The sequence below is a fragment of the Vidua macroura genome, chromosome 7 (genome assembly GCF_024509145.1).
Source record: "Vidua macroura isolate BioBank_ID:100142 chromosome 7, ASM2450914v1, whole genome shotgun sequence".
Taxonomy (NCBI): Eukaryota; Metazoa; Chordata; class Aves; order Passeriformes; family Viduidae; genus Vidua; species Vidua macroura.
Window position 1 is genome coordinate 40,749,443 of NC_071577.1, and position 18,953 is coordinate 40,768,395.

At 36.7% G+C, this 18,953-nt stretch overlaps 1 protein-coding gene and 1 long non-coding RNA gene across 4 annotated transcripts in view; one reads left to right on the forward strand and one right to left on the reverse strand.

Moving 5' to 3' along the window:
• Positions 1-18,953, reverse strand: part of BAZ2B (bromodomain adjacent to zinc finger domain 2B) — a 110,828-nt gene that overhangs the window by 2,992 nt on the left and 88,883 nt on the right. For 2 of the 3 annotated variants that reach the window (XM_053982874.1, XM_053982875.1), the window contains exons 22-33: positions 18,725-18,939; positions 17,231-17,305; positions 11,901-12,144; positions 10,221-10,283; positions 8,850-8,994; positions 5,586-6,250; positions 4,788-5,064; positions 4,491-4,646; positions 3,859-4,019; positions 2,647-2,957; positions 2,125-2,260; positions 177-323 (exon numbers count right to left, since the gene is read on the reverse strand). In XM_053982874.1, coding sequence (XP_053838849.1) covers positions 177-323; positions 2,125-2,260; positions 2,647-2,957; positions 3,859-4,019; positions 4,491-4,646; positions 4,788-5,064; positions 5,586-6,250; positions 8,850-8,994; positions 10,221-10,283; positions 11,901-12,144; positions 17,231-17,305; positions 18,725-18,939 — 2,595 coding nt within the window. The remainder of the gene's footprint in view (positions 1-176; positions 324-2,124; positions 2,261-2,646; positions 2,958-3,858; positions 4,020-4,490; positions 4,647-4,787; positions 5,065-5,585; positions 6,251-8,849; positions 8,995-10,220; positions 10,284-11,900; positions 12,145-17,230; positions 17,306-18,724; positions 18,940-18,953) is intronic. The other variant, XM_053982876.1, reaches the window with a different exon arrangement.
• Positions 11,189-14,499, forward strand: LOC128810220 (uncharacterized). The gene is made up of 3 exons (XR_008437977.1): positions 11,189-11,544; positions 12,377-12,594; positions 14,193-14,499. It is a non-coding gene; the product is annotated as an uncharacterized LOC128810220 (long non-coding RNA).

Consider the following 18,953-nt stretch of genomic DNA (forward strand, 5'->3'; position numbering starts at 1 on the left):
ACTGCCACTAAAATACAAGCTAAATAAAACTACAAATTTCATAATTTAATGGGAGCTCCCCATAAAAAATACAGACCATTATTTTCACTGAAAAAAGCACTGGTAGACCTGTAACTCTACCACATATAATAAATCAGTCACTTGCTCCAGCCCCTTCATCCTGACAGGAGTGTTACCTTTGCTATGCAGGCAGGACAGAACCAGTCCCCATCTGGGATGGTGCTGATCTTGGGTCTGTGGCAGTAGGTGTGACAGCCTTTATCACAACCATCACAAAGAAGCAGCAGTTCCTCATTATCTCCCTTCCGACAAATTTGGCAGTACTGTAATTGATGAAAAAATGGGTTTAATTCAATTTTTAAAATTTGAAACACATAAATGGTACCTAAATTACCTTTCTCCTTCAAACACATAAATTCACTCTCAAAAATACTTTCATTTTACTTCAGTCAGAATCTGCTAATGATCATATCCATAGAAGAAGATATGGAGTATGTAATGAACTAATATAAAGGCTACATTTGGGGAACATGTTGGAAAAGCAATTTATTTATTGTAAGACAGGTGTCCCTAGAGCACAAAAAAAGATGAGCACTTTTAGTAATTCATTAAGGTCTGTGAGAAGTAAAGGTATACCTATCAAAACCTCTTGGCCCAAACATACTATCTCAGAAATCTTCTCTTCATTTATGCCCATACTGTATCTGTACATTGCTATTTAATAAAGAAAATATATATTTTACAAGAGCATTCCCACATAATAATTGGTAAGGATCTTATCCAGGAGCCACCCATGAACAAATGCAGTAAAGCAAAACAAATGATCCCAGCACTTCCTAAAATTCACACTAACTTAAAAATATCTAAAGGACTGTCAATTTTCTTAAATACATTGTGTGATTTTGCTAATTACCTTCTTTTTAGGCATTTTTTTTCAGGAACTTAAAAAAATCTCCAAATATTTTCACCAAATACATGATTAAACAAATTAACCATACACCAGTATGTTTAAACATACAGTATTAAACATACACCAGTACGTTTACTGGTATCACAGAATACTCTGAGTTGGAAGGGACGCATGAGGATCATCTAGTCCACCTCTTAAGTGAATGGCCCATACAGGGATTGAATCAGTGACCTTGTCGTTATGAGCACCCTGCTCTAACCAACTGTGTTGTAATTAAATGCAAAGAATATTTAAACCAAATTGAGAGTGATACAGTTTTTTATGAATAATTACTTCATCTTGAAACGTTCAAGTGCCTTTTCAGGTACTCCTACCAAATTCATAAGCTTTTTGCACTAAAGATACTGCTTAAAACTAATAGCTATATAAACTCAAAAATATAGCCTGACATAACAGCTTTTATTTAAATCATCTTTTAACCGTCCAGATGCAATTAGAATTTGTATTGGAGTGACAGAAATTTAAAACTTAGGAAAAGGACCACAAATGGAAGAATCACTTTGCCACCCTCTACACAACACTGGTCATACTTGATCACATCACAGTCACTACTGCTGTAGTAATAAGTTTTGTTTTCAGGAATTCGAGGTTCAGAGGTCCATGGAAATTTTGACATATCCCCTTTGTGTGCTTTTTTTGTATATGTAATTGACATAGATTGACCTGTTGAGTGTACAAGGAAATAGATATTTCAGCTTGTCTCTTCACACATTTGCCTAATTTGTATGTTCAGTTGTGAGAACTCTGCATGCAGAGAAGCTGCATATTTGGAGCATCTCAACTTTCTGAAAAATGAAATCCTTAATGAAGGATATATGATGGTGAACCTCCATAGAACTTGCGTCACAGGTGAGGTTAGAAACACTCCATTAGAAAGAGTATATTTCATCAGATGGAGCAAGATGACTTTTACTTCGATGTCATAATCAAAGAATAATTACCATCTTAAATAATGTAACCATTTACAAGAGCTTTCTGTCTTAGCAAGTTCGGGATGCTGAATTTGGCAAGCAAGGTTCAATCTTTTCCATAAGGCTTATTCTTCTGTGCACAATATACTTTGTGAGGTTTTACGTGAAGTAGTAAGAAATGCATTAACTTAAAATGCCTGAAGTTGGAACACAAGATATAGCAAAAACAGTTTTGGTACTTACAACTTTCATAATGGATTTTTCCCATGCTATTGATTTCTGTAACTGCTGAATGCACAGAGCTACCTGGGCAGCACTGCGTGCTTCTGACAGAGCCCTTCTCCACACCCTTAGCCCTGGAGCAATATCCTCTTCAGTTCTGCATTAAAATACAGGCAAATTAAGTAGGTCACACCTGTGTTTGTTCATGTTTAAATGTGGGACAATCATTATCACACTGAAAGCCAAGCAATGACAAAACGTACACAGCCAATAAGTATAAGGTTTAAGCAACTAAATTTCATGTAGTGCACAGACTGTGGCTACGTGCCTCAAAGCTTAGTCACAACCAGTTAAATGTAAGATAACTTTGCAAGATTATTAACAAACATAACAAAAAAATTCTTTACAAAGCACCATGCAGAATAAGATGATCCATATGGATCACAGACATACAAGAAAGTACATAGATAACAGGCAATAAGAAAATAGGCTCCAATTAGCAAAGAAGCACAATAATTTTTCAAGTTAATCTCAATAACCTACCCGTCACCATCACCACTAATAGATGGTGCAGGAGCAGGGACAGTAACTGTGCCCACATTATCCAGTTTGATCTGAATGGTGGTACTTAAGGGGCTCTTCAGATACCTTCGCTCTATGTTCCGCTCCAAGTCAGCGAGCCTGGTTACAGCTATATCTAGAGGGTTGTCACTCCTCCGCTCTAGAGAGCTGGCATTGCCTTCTCCGCCTCCAGCACAATCTCCATCGTGCTTCTTGTGCAATCTAGTAATTGACTTATGTTCACGATATACCAAGTCGTCTCTCTCTGATGCAGGTTCAGGACACAGCCAACCCTATGTTAATAGAAAGGTTTGGGCATTTATTGGTTGCTGTTAACTCAGTGTGCAATCAGAGGAATTGCTTTATGGAATCAAACTAAGTAATTGAAGCGCTGTTTCCAGTAGATCTTGGTTACTTGTAATCCATCTGTAGAGACATTTTCCAAAATATCCAGAGAACTAAAATAATTAATCAGGAAATACAAGCATTACTGGACTTTCTGAAGGGACCTTTCTGTGACAGTCTGCATTCTTATCCCCTTGTGAAGTATCCTGTTCTATTGGCTGAAACATCAGAACAGGTCTACCTGTTCAGTAGGCTCAGGAGGCAGTATCAGGACACAGAAAATTAACATCCCATCTCATGCCAAAAACTAGATCCCAAACACTGCACCTGTACTATAACCAAACATATGCAATTTGATAACCTTACACCCACCTTGGAAAAATTCCAATATCCAGAGAATTCTTAACTATATCACACTCATAACCATTACATGTTCTCCATGGCTCTACAATACTCAAGCAAATTATTTTGATGCACTTGTAGGCATTTCTGAAAGTATTAACAGCAACAATCACACAAAACAGGCAGAACTGTGGCAAATGCCCCAAGAGTTAAGCAGTCTCTGTGAAATACAGTCTTGCATTCAGAGAAGGTTAGCAAAATGTACACGGAAGTGCACTGTAGGAGAAGATTCTCCAGGAACTGCCATTCTGAGCATCTTCAGTTGAAGACTGAACTGCAATAAAATGTTTCAAACACAAATCTCCATGATACTGGACAGTGTATTTGTTTCATTTGTAGGCAATTAGGATGGAATAAGAAGGCACTTACCAATACACAAAGACTGCTATCTGCTTTAAATTCATACCACTTATTTTAAAGAGACATTTTACTGAAAGTTGGTTTTACCTTAACTTGTAAACTAGCTGATGCAACTCTCCTCTCTAGATCTTCCACCTGCTGAAGAATAGCAAGATCCATCTCCATAGCTTGTTCTTCTACTGACCAGTTTTCCACAACATCCCGAGTTACCTGGTTATCTTCATTTTCATTGATATCAATAATTGCAACTGTATTTGAGAATCACATTTTTATTATTTTAATTAACATTACAACTGCACTGGTAAATTCAAGCTGATTTACCCGTCACTCCAGTCAAATGCTGAAGAACTGTTGTGAAAGTATACTATTCTTAAAATACCCAATATGGACAACAAATTCTGTATGCTTTCAAACTTGCAATTTAAGGGCAAGAAGGGGAAGGAGAGGCCAAGTGTTACAGACATGGAAAGAGCTTCAGAAGATTACCAGAGCTTAAGCAGTTTATTTATATCACTAGAACTATTTACATTACTTGGAATTTCTCTAATCCACTAACTTTACAGAACAAGGCTGGTGAAAATGCAGCTACAGATGAGAAGACCTTTATCTTTTTTCTCCAACCCTTACTTTAAGTTTCCTGCTAAACATACCCCAGGAGAGCTCTATGTCCATTGTCTGGTGCCCCAACACCATGTGTAACATAAATATCAACTACATACCATCCTTGTTTTTGATGCAGGCCAGAGTGATGTAATCCATGTGTTTCTGTATTTGCTTTTGTAAGGCCTTTTCTCTTATTCCCCTGAGATGCAGCACTTTAAGCAAAGATTTTAGGTCCTCTGGATCAGTAATCCTCCACCATCCATACTGCATTTCTAAATCAAGACAAGCATATAAACACTTTGCAGTGTGATCAGATTAGAAAATCAATAGGCAAATTATAAAAAAAAAATGTAACATGATAGAGGCACTGCAGAAATTATCACCTTACTGTTGCACTACTGTTGCATACTTACCTTCTGGTATAGGCTTTGGGTTAGGATAATCTACAGGCTTGGCTACTTCAACTGCTGTAGAAGGGGCAGAAGTTATTTTTTCAGCTTGTAGTGCTGGTGATTCACTTTTACTTGCAGGAACACTAGATGCCAAGAATGAGTTACCATTCACTTCTGATAATCCCAGCCCTGATCCAAGAGTAGGTAAAGGAGATGGAAATGGAACATTTGAAGTAAGAACTCCTGTAGGCCATCCACAAAACTGAAGTCCCATTATAGGTAGTCCTGTCTTCATCTGCTACAAAGCACAACTACCATTACTATAACCAAGAAACCTGAATTATGATTAGGATGCTATTAGTCAAAACACAAAGAAAGCCTTTACTCAATACTTCAATTAGTTTCAGAAAAACTAATGTAACACTGACATGTAATACTTATTAGGGCCCAGTTAATGCTAAAAAACAATAGCTTCTAAAGGTAGGGTTTGGTGTGTTACACTTCCAAAAACTAGTTTGTATTTACTTGCTTTTCATTTAATACCAGTAGCCAACACCCTAAAAGCCAAATTAATTACTGAAATACATGTATAAAATATCATACATTGCCTTACTTGATACATTACGATCTAGTATTATAATCTAATTATAATCTAGTATTATAAAACTTCTGTATTTAGTTAATAACATTTAGAAACAGAAAAAAAATATATAATATGCAGATATAATGATTGCAGGTCTGTGAAATAATTTGTATAAACAGACATCCTGCCCAAATAAAGTCTGCAAGTTCAAGCTATTCAGAAATTAATTTATTTACCTGCAGTGGTGACAACGCAAAAGGACTTAATCCCATGGAACTCTGTGCAGAGGTTGAGCCCAGGAGAGGAGATGGAACAGGTGATGGTGAGTTTGATGGTGGATGTGACTGAGGAGTGAGTGGAGCTGGAGTAGCTGGTGTGTCCACGTGGGTGACCGAGGTGTCATCACAGGGCACCCGTGGTAACAGGCTGAACCACTGCCTGCTTTTCTCAGTAAGAGTCTTTAACAACTGATCATTTGGAATTAGTGGAGAACTGTAAAACTTTCCTGTCCCACTGGCATTAGGACTGAAAAGATTATTAGACTCAGACTTCTCGATGGAGCTTTGCGATGCAGGGGGTTGCAGACTGCAGAGAGAGTTTTTTGAGTTACTTGGGTAAGATAATGTGCAGCCATTTGCTGCACTGCCATTAGGTTTTGGGGACATAGTGTCAGACTCAGGTGGCATTTTTGCTACTTCTAACAGTTTGCTTAATTTTGAAAATGACCCAGGCTTTTGTAAAAACAGGTTAGTGCTGTCCTTTTCTTTCAGATTTTCCTTTTGCTCACAGTGAGTTGTAGCTAAGCAATGCAATTTTTCTTCTGTTTCAAATTCTTCTTCTTTGATATGCATACTTTCTTCCTTTTTTAACTTCTCTTTTTCTTTTGCAATTTCTTCTAGACCTAAAAATGTGCAAGAAGCACAGATTACCTGTAACGGATAACTATTTTATGAACTTTTTATAATCATAGTTTGAATTAAAAATAACTTCATTTTTGGCTCAACACATGTTAGATTCCCGTCTCGTTGCTGTTGTTGCTGTTAACGAAATCCCTTCACGCTTTGCAGAAGGAAACAAGTTTCTAGGCATTCAGATTTAAACACTACTAAACACCTCTAGGAAAAATCACCTCAACATGGCTAACACACTACTGGATTCACACATCTTAAGCAGTTTGCCAGTGCAAAGTCTCTGAAAAGGACAAATTTTTGCCAGCTGTCTTTTTGCAGGACTCCGCATGCCTCATTGAGAAGCTTCTCTGGTGATATCAAGAGAGTGTAATGTTTACAGCCCTAAGGTTTTTTTTTTGCAACTGTTTCATTAAACACACAGCCAACTACGAAACAGAGAACCAAAATTCCTGTTACAAAATCAAATATTCCCCAAATACCAAAATAACATTACGCATTTTACTTCTGTCAATACAAATCATTAACAACTTTAACTGTGCAACAATATCAACAGAATATGAAATTTAATACTCTCAAGAGCCACCCAGCAGGACTGGAACTCTCCACACAACTAAGCAGACAGCTAACATCTAAGCAATTTAAAGTACAGCAAGCAGAAGCTGATTAAAAAACCAAAGTTTCTTCAAACATAGGAAGTGCAAAAGACCTGAAGATCTAGCTTTTATGAAAGGAAAATACATTTTTTCTCTTCTTTGCACTACTAGTCTTTCTTAACCATTTCTCTTCTACCCTTACACTGACTGCTAATTCAGGCAAAAAGTCTTTAGAAGTATAAAATGCTTCTAAACAGAGAACTGTTAGCATAAGGGGAAGGAGGTAGAAAATCCAACTCCTTATTTTATGTTCATCAGATACTGCAGTCACAAATAAACACATGCATGGCAAGCACATCTACAAATATTTACTTGCTCCTGAAAAACTGTATTTTCTACAAAGAAAGTACATCCCCTCCTATTAAAACTCCAAAATGTGTTCACAGTTATGGTCTGTATCAAGATATAAACAATTTAAGTATCAGCATAAACATGAAAATGACTACACAAAAGGGATAGAGAAGTTCTGTTTAAATGAACAGATCATTCAAGACTTTATGTCTCCTATTTCCAGGGTTTAGGGTTAGGGTTATGGAATTAGAAACAGATAAACTGTAGAATTTACATAAAGAGGACAAACTAAGAGCTGATAGGAAGAGGAGGTAGGTGAGAATTTAAGAATACATCTGTTTTCCTTTTCAGGGAGATTAAACTTTTATTAAGACAACATTAAAAACAGAGGTTTGCCCTACAGCTCTTGGCTAAAACTTTTTTGTGGGTTGTTTGTGTGTGTTTTTTTACTATTTTAAGACAGGTAAGTATATGTAAACTATTTTCTTTGTGTACCATTTCCAAAGCGTTTGGGAATTCATCTGGTTAAAATTATGAATAATGATAAAATAATAATAAAGGAATGAAATATGGCAAACGAAAGAAATGCAAGCAGCACATTCTGTATGCAGCTACTTGTGCAAAACTGTTCCTAACACAGAGCATAACTTACTGTGGAGCAAGAGACAGAGAGGAAAGTACTTTTTATGCTACCCACTTTAGAAAGAAAACTTGATGACCAAGGTTACATTTAGGGGAAGTTCAAGGGCTTATTTTTGGACCCCAAACCAGGCTCAAATTTCCTACTATGCTGTACTGTTACAGTTAATTAAACAGCTCTCTAGAATGATGCAATTCTCATGAGATCATGCAATTCTGATGTGTGTCAAATCTTTTTGTTATTTTTTGAAGGAAAAAATGTAAGAGAAACGAGGTTTTGGTTCATCTATATGAAAATTAGAAAGGATTTCTCCGTGGCCAAAACGAAGTTTTATGTTTAAAAATTCTAACACCAACAAAAAAGTCAGATTAATACATAATTTTTGCATCTATCCAATTAAAAGTGTGTGAAAAATTCAACCACAGTTAATATACAACTGTCACAACCCCAAAATTACATTTTAGTTTTAGCAAAATAATTTCAGCAATTGCTGGTTAAAAGAAACATCAATTGGTAAAATACAGATACTAAATCATTTGGTTGATTAGAAAACAAGGTACTTCACTGCATGAAAGTAATTGTCATGTTTTTGCAGACATCTATCATATCTTCATGCACAGAATAGTCTGTGCATTTGCAGAAAATCTGAGGATGAAAATTATTTCTGCATTCTATGGTCCTCCTCATTTTCATACACAGAGATCACTGCCATAGGGAAAGGTGAAATACTTCAGAGTCAAGAAACTTTGCAGGTAGGTAAAATCATAACATGTAGAAGTACAACAACTGAAAACTTCCAAATTATCAATCCTCATTTTGAAAGGTATTACCTGATCTTTCATAACCAGAAAGAGATACCAGAGAACCACATAAGGGGAGAGCTCTATTGACAGCAGCCTGAGGGCAACTGGGTGAGGGTGAAGACCTTGCTGCACAATGCCAGAGCCTCCAGAGATGGGCAGCATGTCTTAGCCTTGTGTGCCACCATTCCTTTATGGCTCTTACCTTCACCACTTTCCATGCCTTCTACAAAAATACCACCACACTGGGGCAGGATCCAGTACCGGCGCCTGTAACGGTCCTGACCAAACATCATTGAACGCAAACAGTGCGAAGCTTCAAATAACTTCTTTCTGTACTGGCTTTGTTGCTATTTAAAAAAGGGAGAGCATTATAAATCAGTGAGGGAGAAAAAAAAAACAACCTCATTATTACAGAAAACATCTGTAATATGTCAGACTGAACAGAAGTTCAAGGGTCAGACAAGCAGGCCCTCTCAGAGATTCGGGATAGTGGTGTGTCTGTGTGTTGTGATATTCTACTCACAATCGCTGCCTTGATGATTTTGCTTACAAAGCTTCCTTAAAAAAAAAAAAAATCAATTAAAGCATTCCCCTTCTCAGCCTAGGTTTATCAGTTGTCCTCTAAAAACACGCTGCAGTGGTGCACCTTGTCTTTTTATTCCTGAATCTCAAAAAGCAGTGGATTAAAGAAAGATATCATTGCACAAGAACAGCTGAAATCCTAACAATTGCACAGCATCAGCAAGTGGTAAAGAGAGCCCTGAAGACAGATGATAATGCAACTGCTGATGGGAGACTAGTGAGATATTTTAACTGTTCATAAAAGAATGACAACAACAATACACAAAAATAAACTCATAACACATAACACAGCTCTCTGAGGGGGGCCAACAAGAACTTCATTTAGTTTATTCAGTTCTTGCTCTGCTAAATTGACACTGATGGGAATCAGATGGAATCCTGGACTGCTAATTTACTGCAATTTGGAACATGAGAGAAACCAACACACAAAGTCTTAAATGACAAATTTTCTAACAGGAACAATAAAAACACGGGCCATGAGTAGCCCTAATTACAGCATTACATTTTTCTCATTTACACTTCTCTTCCTATCCTATTGCTGCTTCTTTCAAAATGTGAAGCCCAGTCAGTTCTGTATGGGCTTGGAGCACAACGGCAGAAATCAGCATGGAAAGGAGAGCATGAGAACAACAATAATTGTATAACTGAAGCCATTGCTTCTCATATACAAAATATGTCATCACTTTCTAAGATCAACAAACAGGAATATGTGAAGTAGATCCAGATAAAAATTACATTACTCTCTGAAGTACAAATATATTATCAACTATTACTATTAACTACCTTTTGAGTGACCTCTACTTATTGCCACCAGACTAAACTCACAGTTCAGGTGTCGTGAATCGGAGCATTATTCATACTTTCACAAAACAAGAGTAGATACTTATTTCAATTTATATTAACTTGGAGCATTGAAATTTATGTTTAATGTATTAACTCATAACACCCAGTGATCACATTTGTAGTAGAAAAAATAGTAATGATCTCTCACCTTTGTCAGTTTTTCAATCTGCTTCTCTAATTCTTCAACGCTTGCTGTCTGATCCCCATCATCCTATAATCAGCAAATATACTGTCACACCATGTTTATTTCAGGACAAAATCATACTACTGTGTCTTATCATTATTACAGGAAAAAGATGTAACCGAAAATGAGAGGAAAATACTAAAGAGGAAAAAAAAGTTCAAATTGTGTGCTTGTGCAATATATTTCAATAGCAACAACACAACTGAAAAGAGGATACACCTTGAATGTTTTGAAACCAGATGTAGACAAAGGAGAAAGTTCATCTTTGCTGAAAATTGGAAGTAACTCAGTTTGTGCATGAACAAAACACTACAGAATTTAATCTTAGTTTCTATGAAGCTTTTTAGATAGTCAAAATAATTTTAAGTGTCTGTCATGCATGAAATAATGGCATCTCAAAATCCTATTGGTAAATCTTTGGTCAGTCCACATTTGCATTTTATTTCAATGTCTACATGAAATTGTAGAGCCACTTTAAATTATAACTTTTTATAAAAGTTACAGCATCAATCCTGCTGATTTTTGAAGAGGAATGCACTCATGATTAAGTCTGTGGTTGCCTTCTTCTTCCCTGTTTAAAAATTAGAGTCTTTTCCATGACTAGAATTTTAATTCGGTTGAAGAAAATCTTTGGAAATAGTAGTAAGTTTCCAAAAGAATATGGTCAAAGTCATCCCCACCGTAAGATACAAGTCTGGTATTTCTTGGCTTCATAAAAGTGTACCAGAGTAAAGCCTTCTGAAATACTACATAGAATACAAATGCAATGGAACTTCTGGTAGATCAGAAAATTAATTTCTGTACAGTTAACTGGAATTTTGTCTATGAAACACCCAGTGCACCAACACAGGAGATTGTACAAGAGGGAAAAGGATTAAGGGATGGACTTGAGATTAGAAATCTAAATATTACTCTTTTTTTAAATTCTGAATTATTTTTAGGAACTTGGGGCTGTTCCTCTAAGGTATTCTCTTAAATTCATACCAATTCTAGTACTTGAAATAAATCCACAATAACAGCACACAGGGCTATTCCTACACTAGAAATTAGCTGGGTTTCTAATTAAGGGTGTATGCAAACATCTGAGTTCACATATGCTGGATACATGCATTGTTCAAGCAGTCTTAGAAATCTTCGAACCTTGCATGAATGGATCACTTTCTGGCAAACAGAAAACCCAGTGTAGCATCAAGTGGTTTAAAATGTAGTATTTTCTATTGCTTGTGCCTTGTATCAGGTTCCATCCAGTGGAAGCCTGTGCATTTCCATTAAGAACCAGCTCAACAAGGTAAAAATCTTTCATTGATACTTCCTGTATTGTATCCGACAATGACAAACAAAATTTATCATCTTGTGATCAAATAAAGTCAGCCAGTAACTACATGGGGGAAATTGTGAAAAAAATACACAAGAAGATCACTCAAGCTTCAAAATAGAGAATGTTAACTGTAACTGCATTGTTCATTTTTTAATTAACAAAATAATAAAAACTAATAAAAATTTAAAAACATCGGAGGTAAGTTATTTTTCCCTCCTTTTTATGGCAACATTTTTGGGAAACGGTGCCGTATTACAGAAAAACAGAAGGAAAACAAGTTTTAGCTTATTTGCAAATAAAGTTTCACTATACTGACAATTCCCCACCTCATCCTCACAAACTTCTGCCTTTTTTCCTTTTTTATCGTCTTTGTCCTCTTCATCCTCATCATCCTCATCTGCCTGGTCATCGCTGTCATCATCGTCATCATCATCGTAGTCACTGTCCCCTCCCTTCCGCCGGCGCTTGCGGCCAGGTGCAGGTGTCTCCAAGGAATGGGGTTCCTCGCCTCCATCCCCACTCCCCACAGCATCTCTTTTACCAGTCTTCTTGGCATGAATGATTCTAAGCCTTGGAACACATGAGAAAGGGTGAAATGATGGATTATGGCTGTAGCATAAACATACCTCTCTTCCTATGAGACTGAAAGAAAATCATACATTTCAGATTTGAAATAGAGCTTCTGATCTATCATGACACTGTATTTTCTCAATATTTATTGTCACTAGTCAACAAGAAAAACTGAGGTTATAAAACCCTTACTACTCGTGGTTCCGTTCTGAATAGACTTTGTTTCTCCCAGGTCAATTTTACTGTGTAACTGTTCAGAAGAAATGAAACACAGGAGGGATTTTGAGAAGTCAGGAAAGATGATACAGAAGAAAGAACCATTTCAACTTCTTTATCTTTTATTTAATGCATTTAAGAACATGATGACAAAATACCTGTGTCTGAGCCAGGGAGGAAAAGGCAAAAATCCTCACTTGGAAGTATGAAATTATATACATTGCATGGCAACAAGTAAGGTTGATTTAATTTTTTTTTTGGTTTTTTTTTAGATTTTTATGAACTTTAAATATTATTTGACTTCAGTCCTTTAGCTGAACTTTTTATTCTAAGATATACTTTTTTTCCTGGGGAATTTTAGTTACCTCAACTACTAAAGATTACTCAAACTGTCATTTTTCCTTTTATGAAAGAAAAGGGAAACTTACATACCAGTTATTATGGTTGTAGTAGACCTCCTTCTTCTACAAAACCCCTATAAGACAAGATTCCACACAGCAAAAATTACAGTTCCACCTATCAGGGAGCTTGCAGGCAAACATGCTGAACCACAGGAGGTGTACATAGCCAGGCTGAACCAGTCACTTATCACGCAGACCAAAAACGCAACTGACTTAGAAGAGATTCATAAACGTGTAGAAAAGACAAAGATTTTTTAAGAGATGACTGAAGAAGGTAGGATGGGAAAAGCAGAACGGTAACGACAAACACAATTACCAGGACGTAATTTTTCCTTGTCGTACTCCTCTCTCTTCCCATCCTACAGAACAATATTCCATACAGCAAGTGGCTACAAGTACAATGAGTGCTGTCCAAGTACTGGTTCCAGGAATACTGACAAATGGACCAGCCTTCTCAAACGACGATAACCAGAGCCAGTTCTCAATAGCACAGACTGAAATGAAGGTGTCACTGTTCAACTGGGAGCAGCACTTTTTTTGGAAAAAGACTGTTAGCCAAGAAATCATCAAGGGGACTTGAAAACTGCTGGGCTTTGGTTTCTTGGTGTGGTTTTGTTATTGCTGTTGTTTTGGGTTGGGTTTTTATGCACTAGATAATCCACTGGAATATAAAGTTTTATACATTTATTTTTTCCATATCAAGTGGATGTTTACCTGTTTTAGTGATTTAAAATACGTTAAAAAACAAAAATCTCAGGCCTTTCAGTAAATTTTGAAGCAAATAACATTTTCAGGTATGGTGCAAAAACCCTCAGTCACACTGCACATCAGTATCACTCAGGCTATTGATTAAATTTTTTAGAAAACTGATTTCCTTTTTATGAGGACAACTTCAAGCCTCTTCGTGTAGACTGGAAATTCCTGCCAATACACAGGAATTAACTACCAAAATCACTAGTTAATGACTGGATTGTCTGCTGCAGTGCTGGATGAGTTTAAAGACAATTTACAGACACTAAGATAATCTTGAAGACAACTCAGTAATAAAGCTGGCAAGTGAATGTTCCATGACCTGCCAGCACCTCTTTCATATACCTGAAGGGAATCAGAAGAAACAAAAAAGGCTAGTTTTGCTGAAAGCAAAAATAAAGATGTAATGTTTTCAAGCACTAAAGGAAGCTTGCATGATACTGCAAATTATCAAGCATGCAAATGGACCAAAGATGCTCTTCTTTGATAACACCAAAATCAGAAGAAGGCAGCAGTCCCTACTCAAAGTATTGCAGAGGCAGAAACCAATGCAAGCACAACTTTAAACATGTTCAGTTATTTTAAGAAGCAGCATGATTCTTCTGTTGCTATCTACACATATGGCTCACTGAAAGAAGAAAACCCTCACTTAGGAAACTGTTCTGTCTTTCTCACTTTCAGGTATGGATCAAACCTGCATCTGCAACTGCTGAGAGAATCGTAAAGTCTACTAACTTATAAAAGAGTGGGTGGCCCATCAGAGAACCAGATGATTGACTGAAGCCTGCTCTAATCTGATCTATAATACTTACTAGATCACAGAAGGAAAATTCACCTTCTGACTTAGTGTTCATGCCTTCCCCATAATTTTTGCATGTAAGTAGTACGTAGTACCAAGGCAAAGAAATTCTGAACACTGTACTTTTAACATACTTCACCTTGCGTCTCAAAAAATTAAAGTTTGGCAAATCAGCATTAGCGTCTCCTACCTAAACTCAGGGTGTAATTTCTCCTCTTAGTGACACTGCTTTTCATATACCATCATCATTTAGAGTTGAAATTGTTTCATTCAACAGAAATTAACTTTCACAGAGCATACCACAACACTGGCATGTGAAAAGAACACTGTTGCAGTGAAAAACTTAAGTCCTTTAAAAAACTGAATTATTATGATAACCAAATTATTATTACCTAATTCTTTAAGAGGTAGTATTTCATTTTTATTCTGTTTTATGTTGATCTGGCTACAAAAGAGATGCCAAAGAGAAGACATGTAATAGAAAAGGAGATGCTGAGACTTTGATTATCTAGTTAAAAAAAATCACAGAATCATGTCAGGTGAGATTCTGACCACAGCTGTTACACAGAAAGCACAAAGAAAGATGACTTAATCATAGGAGATAGGTGCCTTTACAAAAAAAGGGATTAGTATCAAGATTCACACCAAAATGTGATAGAGAAGGAATTAGATGCAACCTCTCACTGACCATCAGCTAAGCAGAAACAGTCCAGGCAGCTCAGAACTCAGATTTCCAACCATCTATATTACACTTATTAAGATACTTGAGGGAAGGAGGAGAAAAGGAGGGAAGAGCGGGGAAAGGGGTGAGAGGGAAAGCATCCCTTAAAACAAAATACAATGATTCCGTTTTCCAACCTAGGATTTTACTGTTGCTTATTTACATCTGTCAAGCACAGCCTTTTGCATTTGTTTTTGCCCTCCTCCCCAGTTGAGAAGCTTATGTCATGAAAAAAAGAGAACATAAGCACAAAAAAAAACTCCTTCATCAAACACATGTGATACAGATAGAATCTCATCCCCCTTCAATATACTTGTAGCCAACCTGGACACAGTGGTTTGAAGATTAACAACAGTAAACACTGGCCAACCAGGCTGAGATGAAATAAATCCATTCCTCAGCCTCTGTTATTCATCCCCTACACACTTCCTGCAGAGGGGGCACGTGCTGAGGGGCACATAAAGGTCTGTAGGCACATGAAAAGAGGTCACAGCTCTTGATCACACAGCGAGTACTCAACTAACCAGTTTTTGCCATGCAAAACTGTTTGGCACTGGGATACTTAAAAATTAGACCAAGATGTGAATGGATGGGGAAGACAACATGTAAGAATGAAGTCTGGAAGCAGGAAAAAATAGCAAGAAGAAGACTGAAGTGTACAGATTTCATTTCAGAGAAGCCCCAGAACAGTAGTAAGGGTTTAAGAAAAACACAATTGACATAATAAAGAAGAAAATATTGTTTAAAATTGATTGAAGAAGGGTCTTCTAGAACCTTCTTGAAATTCATCAGAAAAAGTGGAAAACTCAAAAATTTTGAATCAAAGATTGAGAGAGATCAAGCTCATTGAATTCAAAGAAGCAGAAAACATTTCTGAGCTCTGCTGCAATACTTGCAGTACTGGAACCCGAAATCCACACATGAGGGGAAAAAAACAAGAAATGGAAAAATTATTGTAGCAAGGAGGAGGAGCTTGGGACTTCAGAGTATGATGCTTACTACTTGACAGGGAAGAAATGAGAGATTATAAGGCGAAGGGAAGATCCTACATCTACAAGTACTTACAGTTTGATGGAGGGAGAGAAAGACTAAGCAGGCCCTAAGAAGACAAGGACAGGGAAGAGTCCATTTTGCTAATTGTAAGTTGGCTACATCAGAACTTCATAAACACTTCTTACACCATTTCCCATACAGGGAATACAGATGAAGGCACGAAAAAAGTAACTGGGTTATCCTAAAGGTTAAAATACATTAACTCTGGGCAGATTGGGACTTGTAGTATTAGTAGAGAATGCCTGTTTATAGATTTAATTTTTTCATCTACCTCCCTCTTGTCCTTCTTCTTTACTTCTTTCCTTCTTCCTTCTGAGATACATTAAAGGGAAAAAATGGAGACATAAGATTAGAAACGAAAGTACCTAAAGCAAGGACTAAGAAAGGATTTACCATTCCTAGCAAGAGGTAAAGATGACAAAGGAAAAAAAAAACAGAGTCTGGCTATGCGTTTTTACCCCCTGTGATTCATTAACTTTATGCCGTCCAGCTTCCTGATATTTGGAGCCAGTATGGTTGCTGTATGGAATTTTGTCTTGTAGGATGGGAGAACAGTGAATATGAAACTGACAACCCTTAAGAAGTTCCAATTTTACCTTAAACAGAAATATAAGAAATATTAAAAAATACCTCAAAGCTTGCATTCTACATATGATCCCTAGCTATAGGGAACAACGTGACATTGACAGATGAGAAACACTAAGATAACATAAATTAGCAAAATTCAGTTGGCAATTGTATGAAAATCACATTGTCTTAAAATGCCTTTCAGAATGAACAATGGGAATTATGGTAGGTCCAAATAAACTTTGATTATGTCAATAGCACTTTTATGGCTCCTTTAATATTCCAATTTAAAAGTTTTTTGTTTCCTCCAAAGAATACAAAATTGGCCTTGACTTTGCTCCAATTCTGAGCGACACTAACCCTCTGAATCTCATGCATCTTTAGTGGACTGTAAAAGACTGGTGTTGCAACATCCTAGATCCACATCTGTCTTAATTAAGCAGTTTAATTACCAATGTCTTGGTAAACCTGTAAATTCATCAGCTGATTTTGTGCTTAGAACCAATTCCCGATATAGCAGTGCATGTGAACAAAGGTTAAAAAGCAAAATATTGTAATATTTAAGGAAATGAAACTTACTTCCGAAGTTTGCCTTCAACCATCCATTTATCTCTCCTTAAGTTTGACATATAATCAATGTTTTTATCAATTTCACTGTCAAAGATGAAAATAATCCATTAACTGTGAACTTACATATCTTTTTTCTGATAGACATTTACGTATAGACACTTTTCCCTCAAATAACTGTCTTTTGAGATATCGTTAAAATTCAAAATAAATAATTTTAAGGCTAAGAAATCACAATACTATGAATGCCGATGTAGCACACTGCTGTACCTATGTCAGTCTTTATGCTTATGTCTTTAAGCTTTCTTTCCACAAGAAGCATGGCATTCAACACTTCTTCTCATAGCTCTAGTTCAGTGTCAAGCCTCTAAATGTCTTTGCCACAAAGCATGTAGCCCTGTGCTGAAAAACCAGTTACCACTGGTACATCTGAAGTATTCTGCCTAGGATCCCTTGCATCTACAATCCAACATTCACTTTAGACTGTAGAAACTGAAGAACCAAAAAGAGGGCTTTGGTGCAGTCATCATCTGCGCGCCCATGTCCGAGACATCCCGGCCTCAGCAATTCAGCAGATTACAGTTGTTTCTATGATCAAAATATAGAAACTCAAGTTTTAAGTGATCATTCCTACAAATAGGACCTAACAGTCATCTGCAACAAGAGGCACCTTCTTTCTGTGATGAATTTGACTGATACACATGAACTTTCTTGAACAGTTGATGCACAGCATTTGCACTGCCCACTTCTGCTATTTTTCAACTTCAGAAAACCTAAAGCATCTCTTCCATTCCTGCCTTACGCAACCCTGATTCATTTTTGCAGGACAGTGTTCCAAACTCAGCAGAATACACCAAGAAACAAAACAGCACTCAATTAGGTGATGAAACACTTTACCATAGACAGTCAATCTGTGGAAGAACAGGCATCCCAGAAAATGGCATTTCCTAACTTTTTATTGCACACTGGTGGGATTTGACGAGTTGTTGAACATAGGGAGGATGTAAAATCATGAAATGCTATACACTACTGACCACAAATGCAACATATACCTTCTTGCATTACTATGATGATACATCAAGCCTGCCACCTGGGCCACCTTATGACCCTACTTAAAAATACATCATCAAAACATCTTCAAAAACAAAAGGAAAAAAGGGAAAACAGTGTACTGCAGAAGCCTTGAACAACTCTTCTAAATTATTCCCTAGAATGCCTAGAAAATTTCTTGGTAATCAACCTCATCTTCTATTCCAAAAATTGCTAGAGAAACTTTGGTTCAAGCTTTAAAAACAAAATTACAGACCAAACATGGAAAAGTTATATTCTTCCATCATATCAACAGTACATAAAGGTAGGAAGCAGTAACTCAACCAATTTCAGCTCTCATTGTAAGAAGAACATAAGTAGTCCTCCTGTAACAGAGTACAGTGAATACACAGTATTTCTGAACTACAACATTATTTATAATTTTATTTTCACACACCTGTTTGGGAAAAATCTTACCTTACTACACTTTTGCTGCATGCTAACTCATTGACCAGAAAAGCAAGTACTGATGCTTTCTGAGCTGGAGAATGTGCCTGAAAAGCTTTTGTCTTCAAGCTCTCTGTCAGCTCTGTTTGCCCACAATGAGCCTCCATGAAAATCTGCAGAATCTCAGACACATTATCTCGATTGATACCAACGTTCAGTAAGTGTTCCCCAAGAATAGTTTTAGCCTAAAAAGAACAAA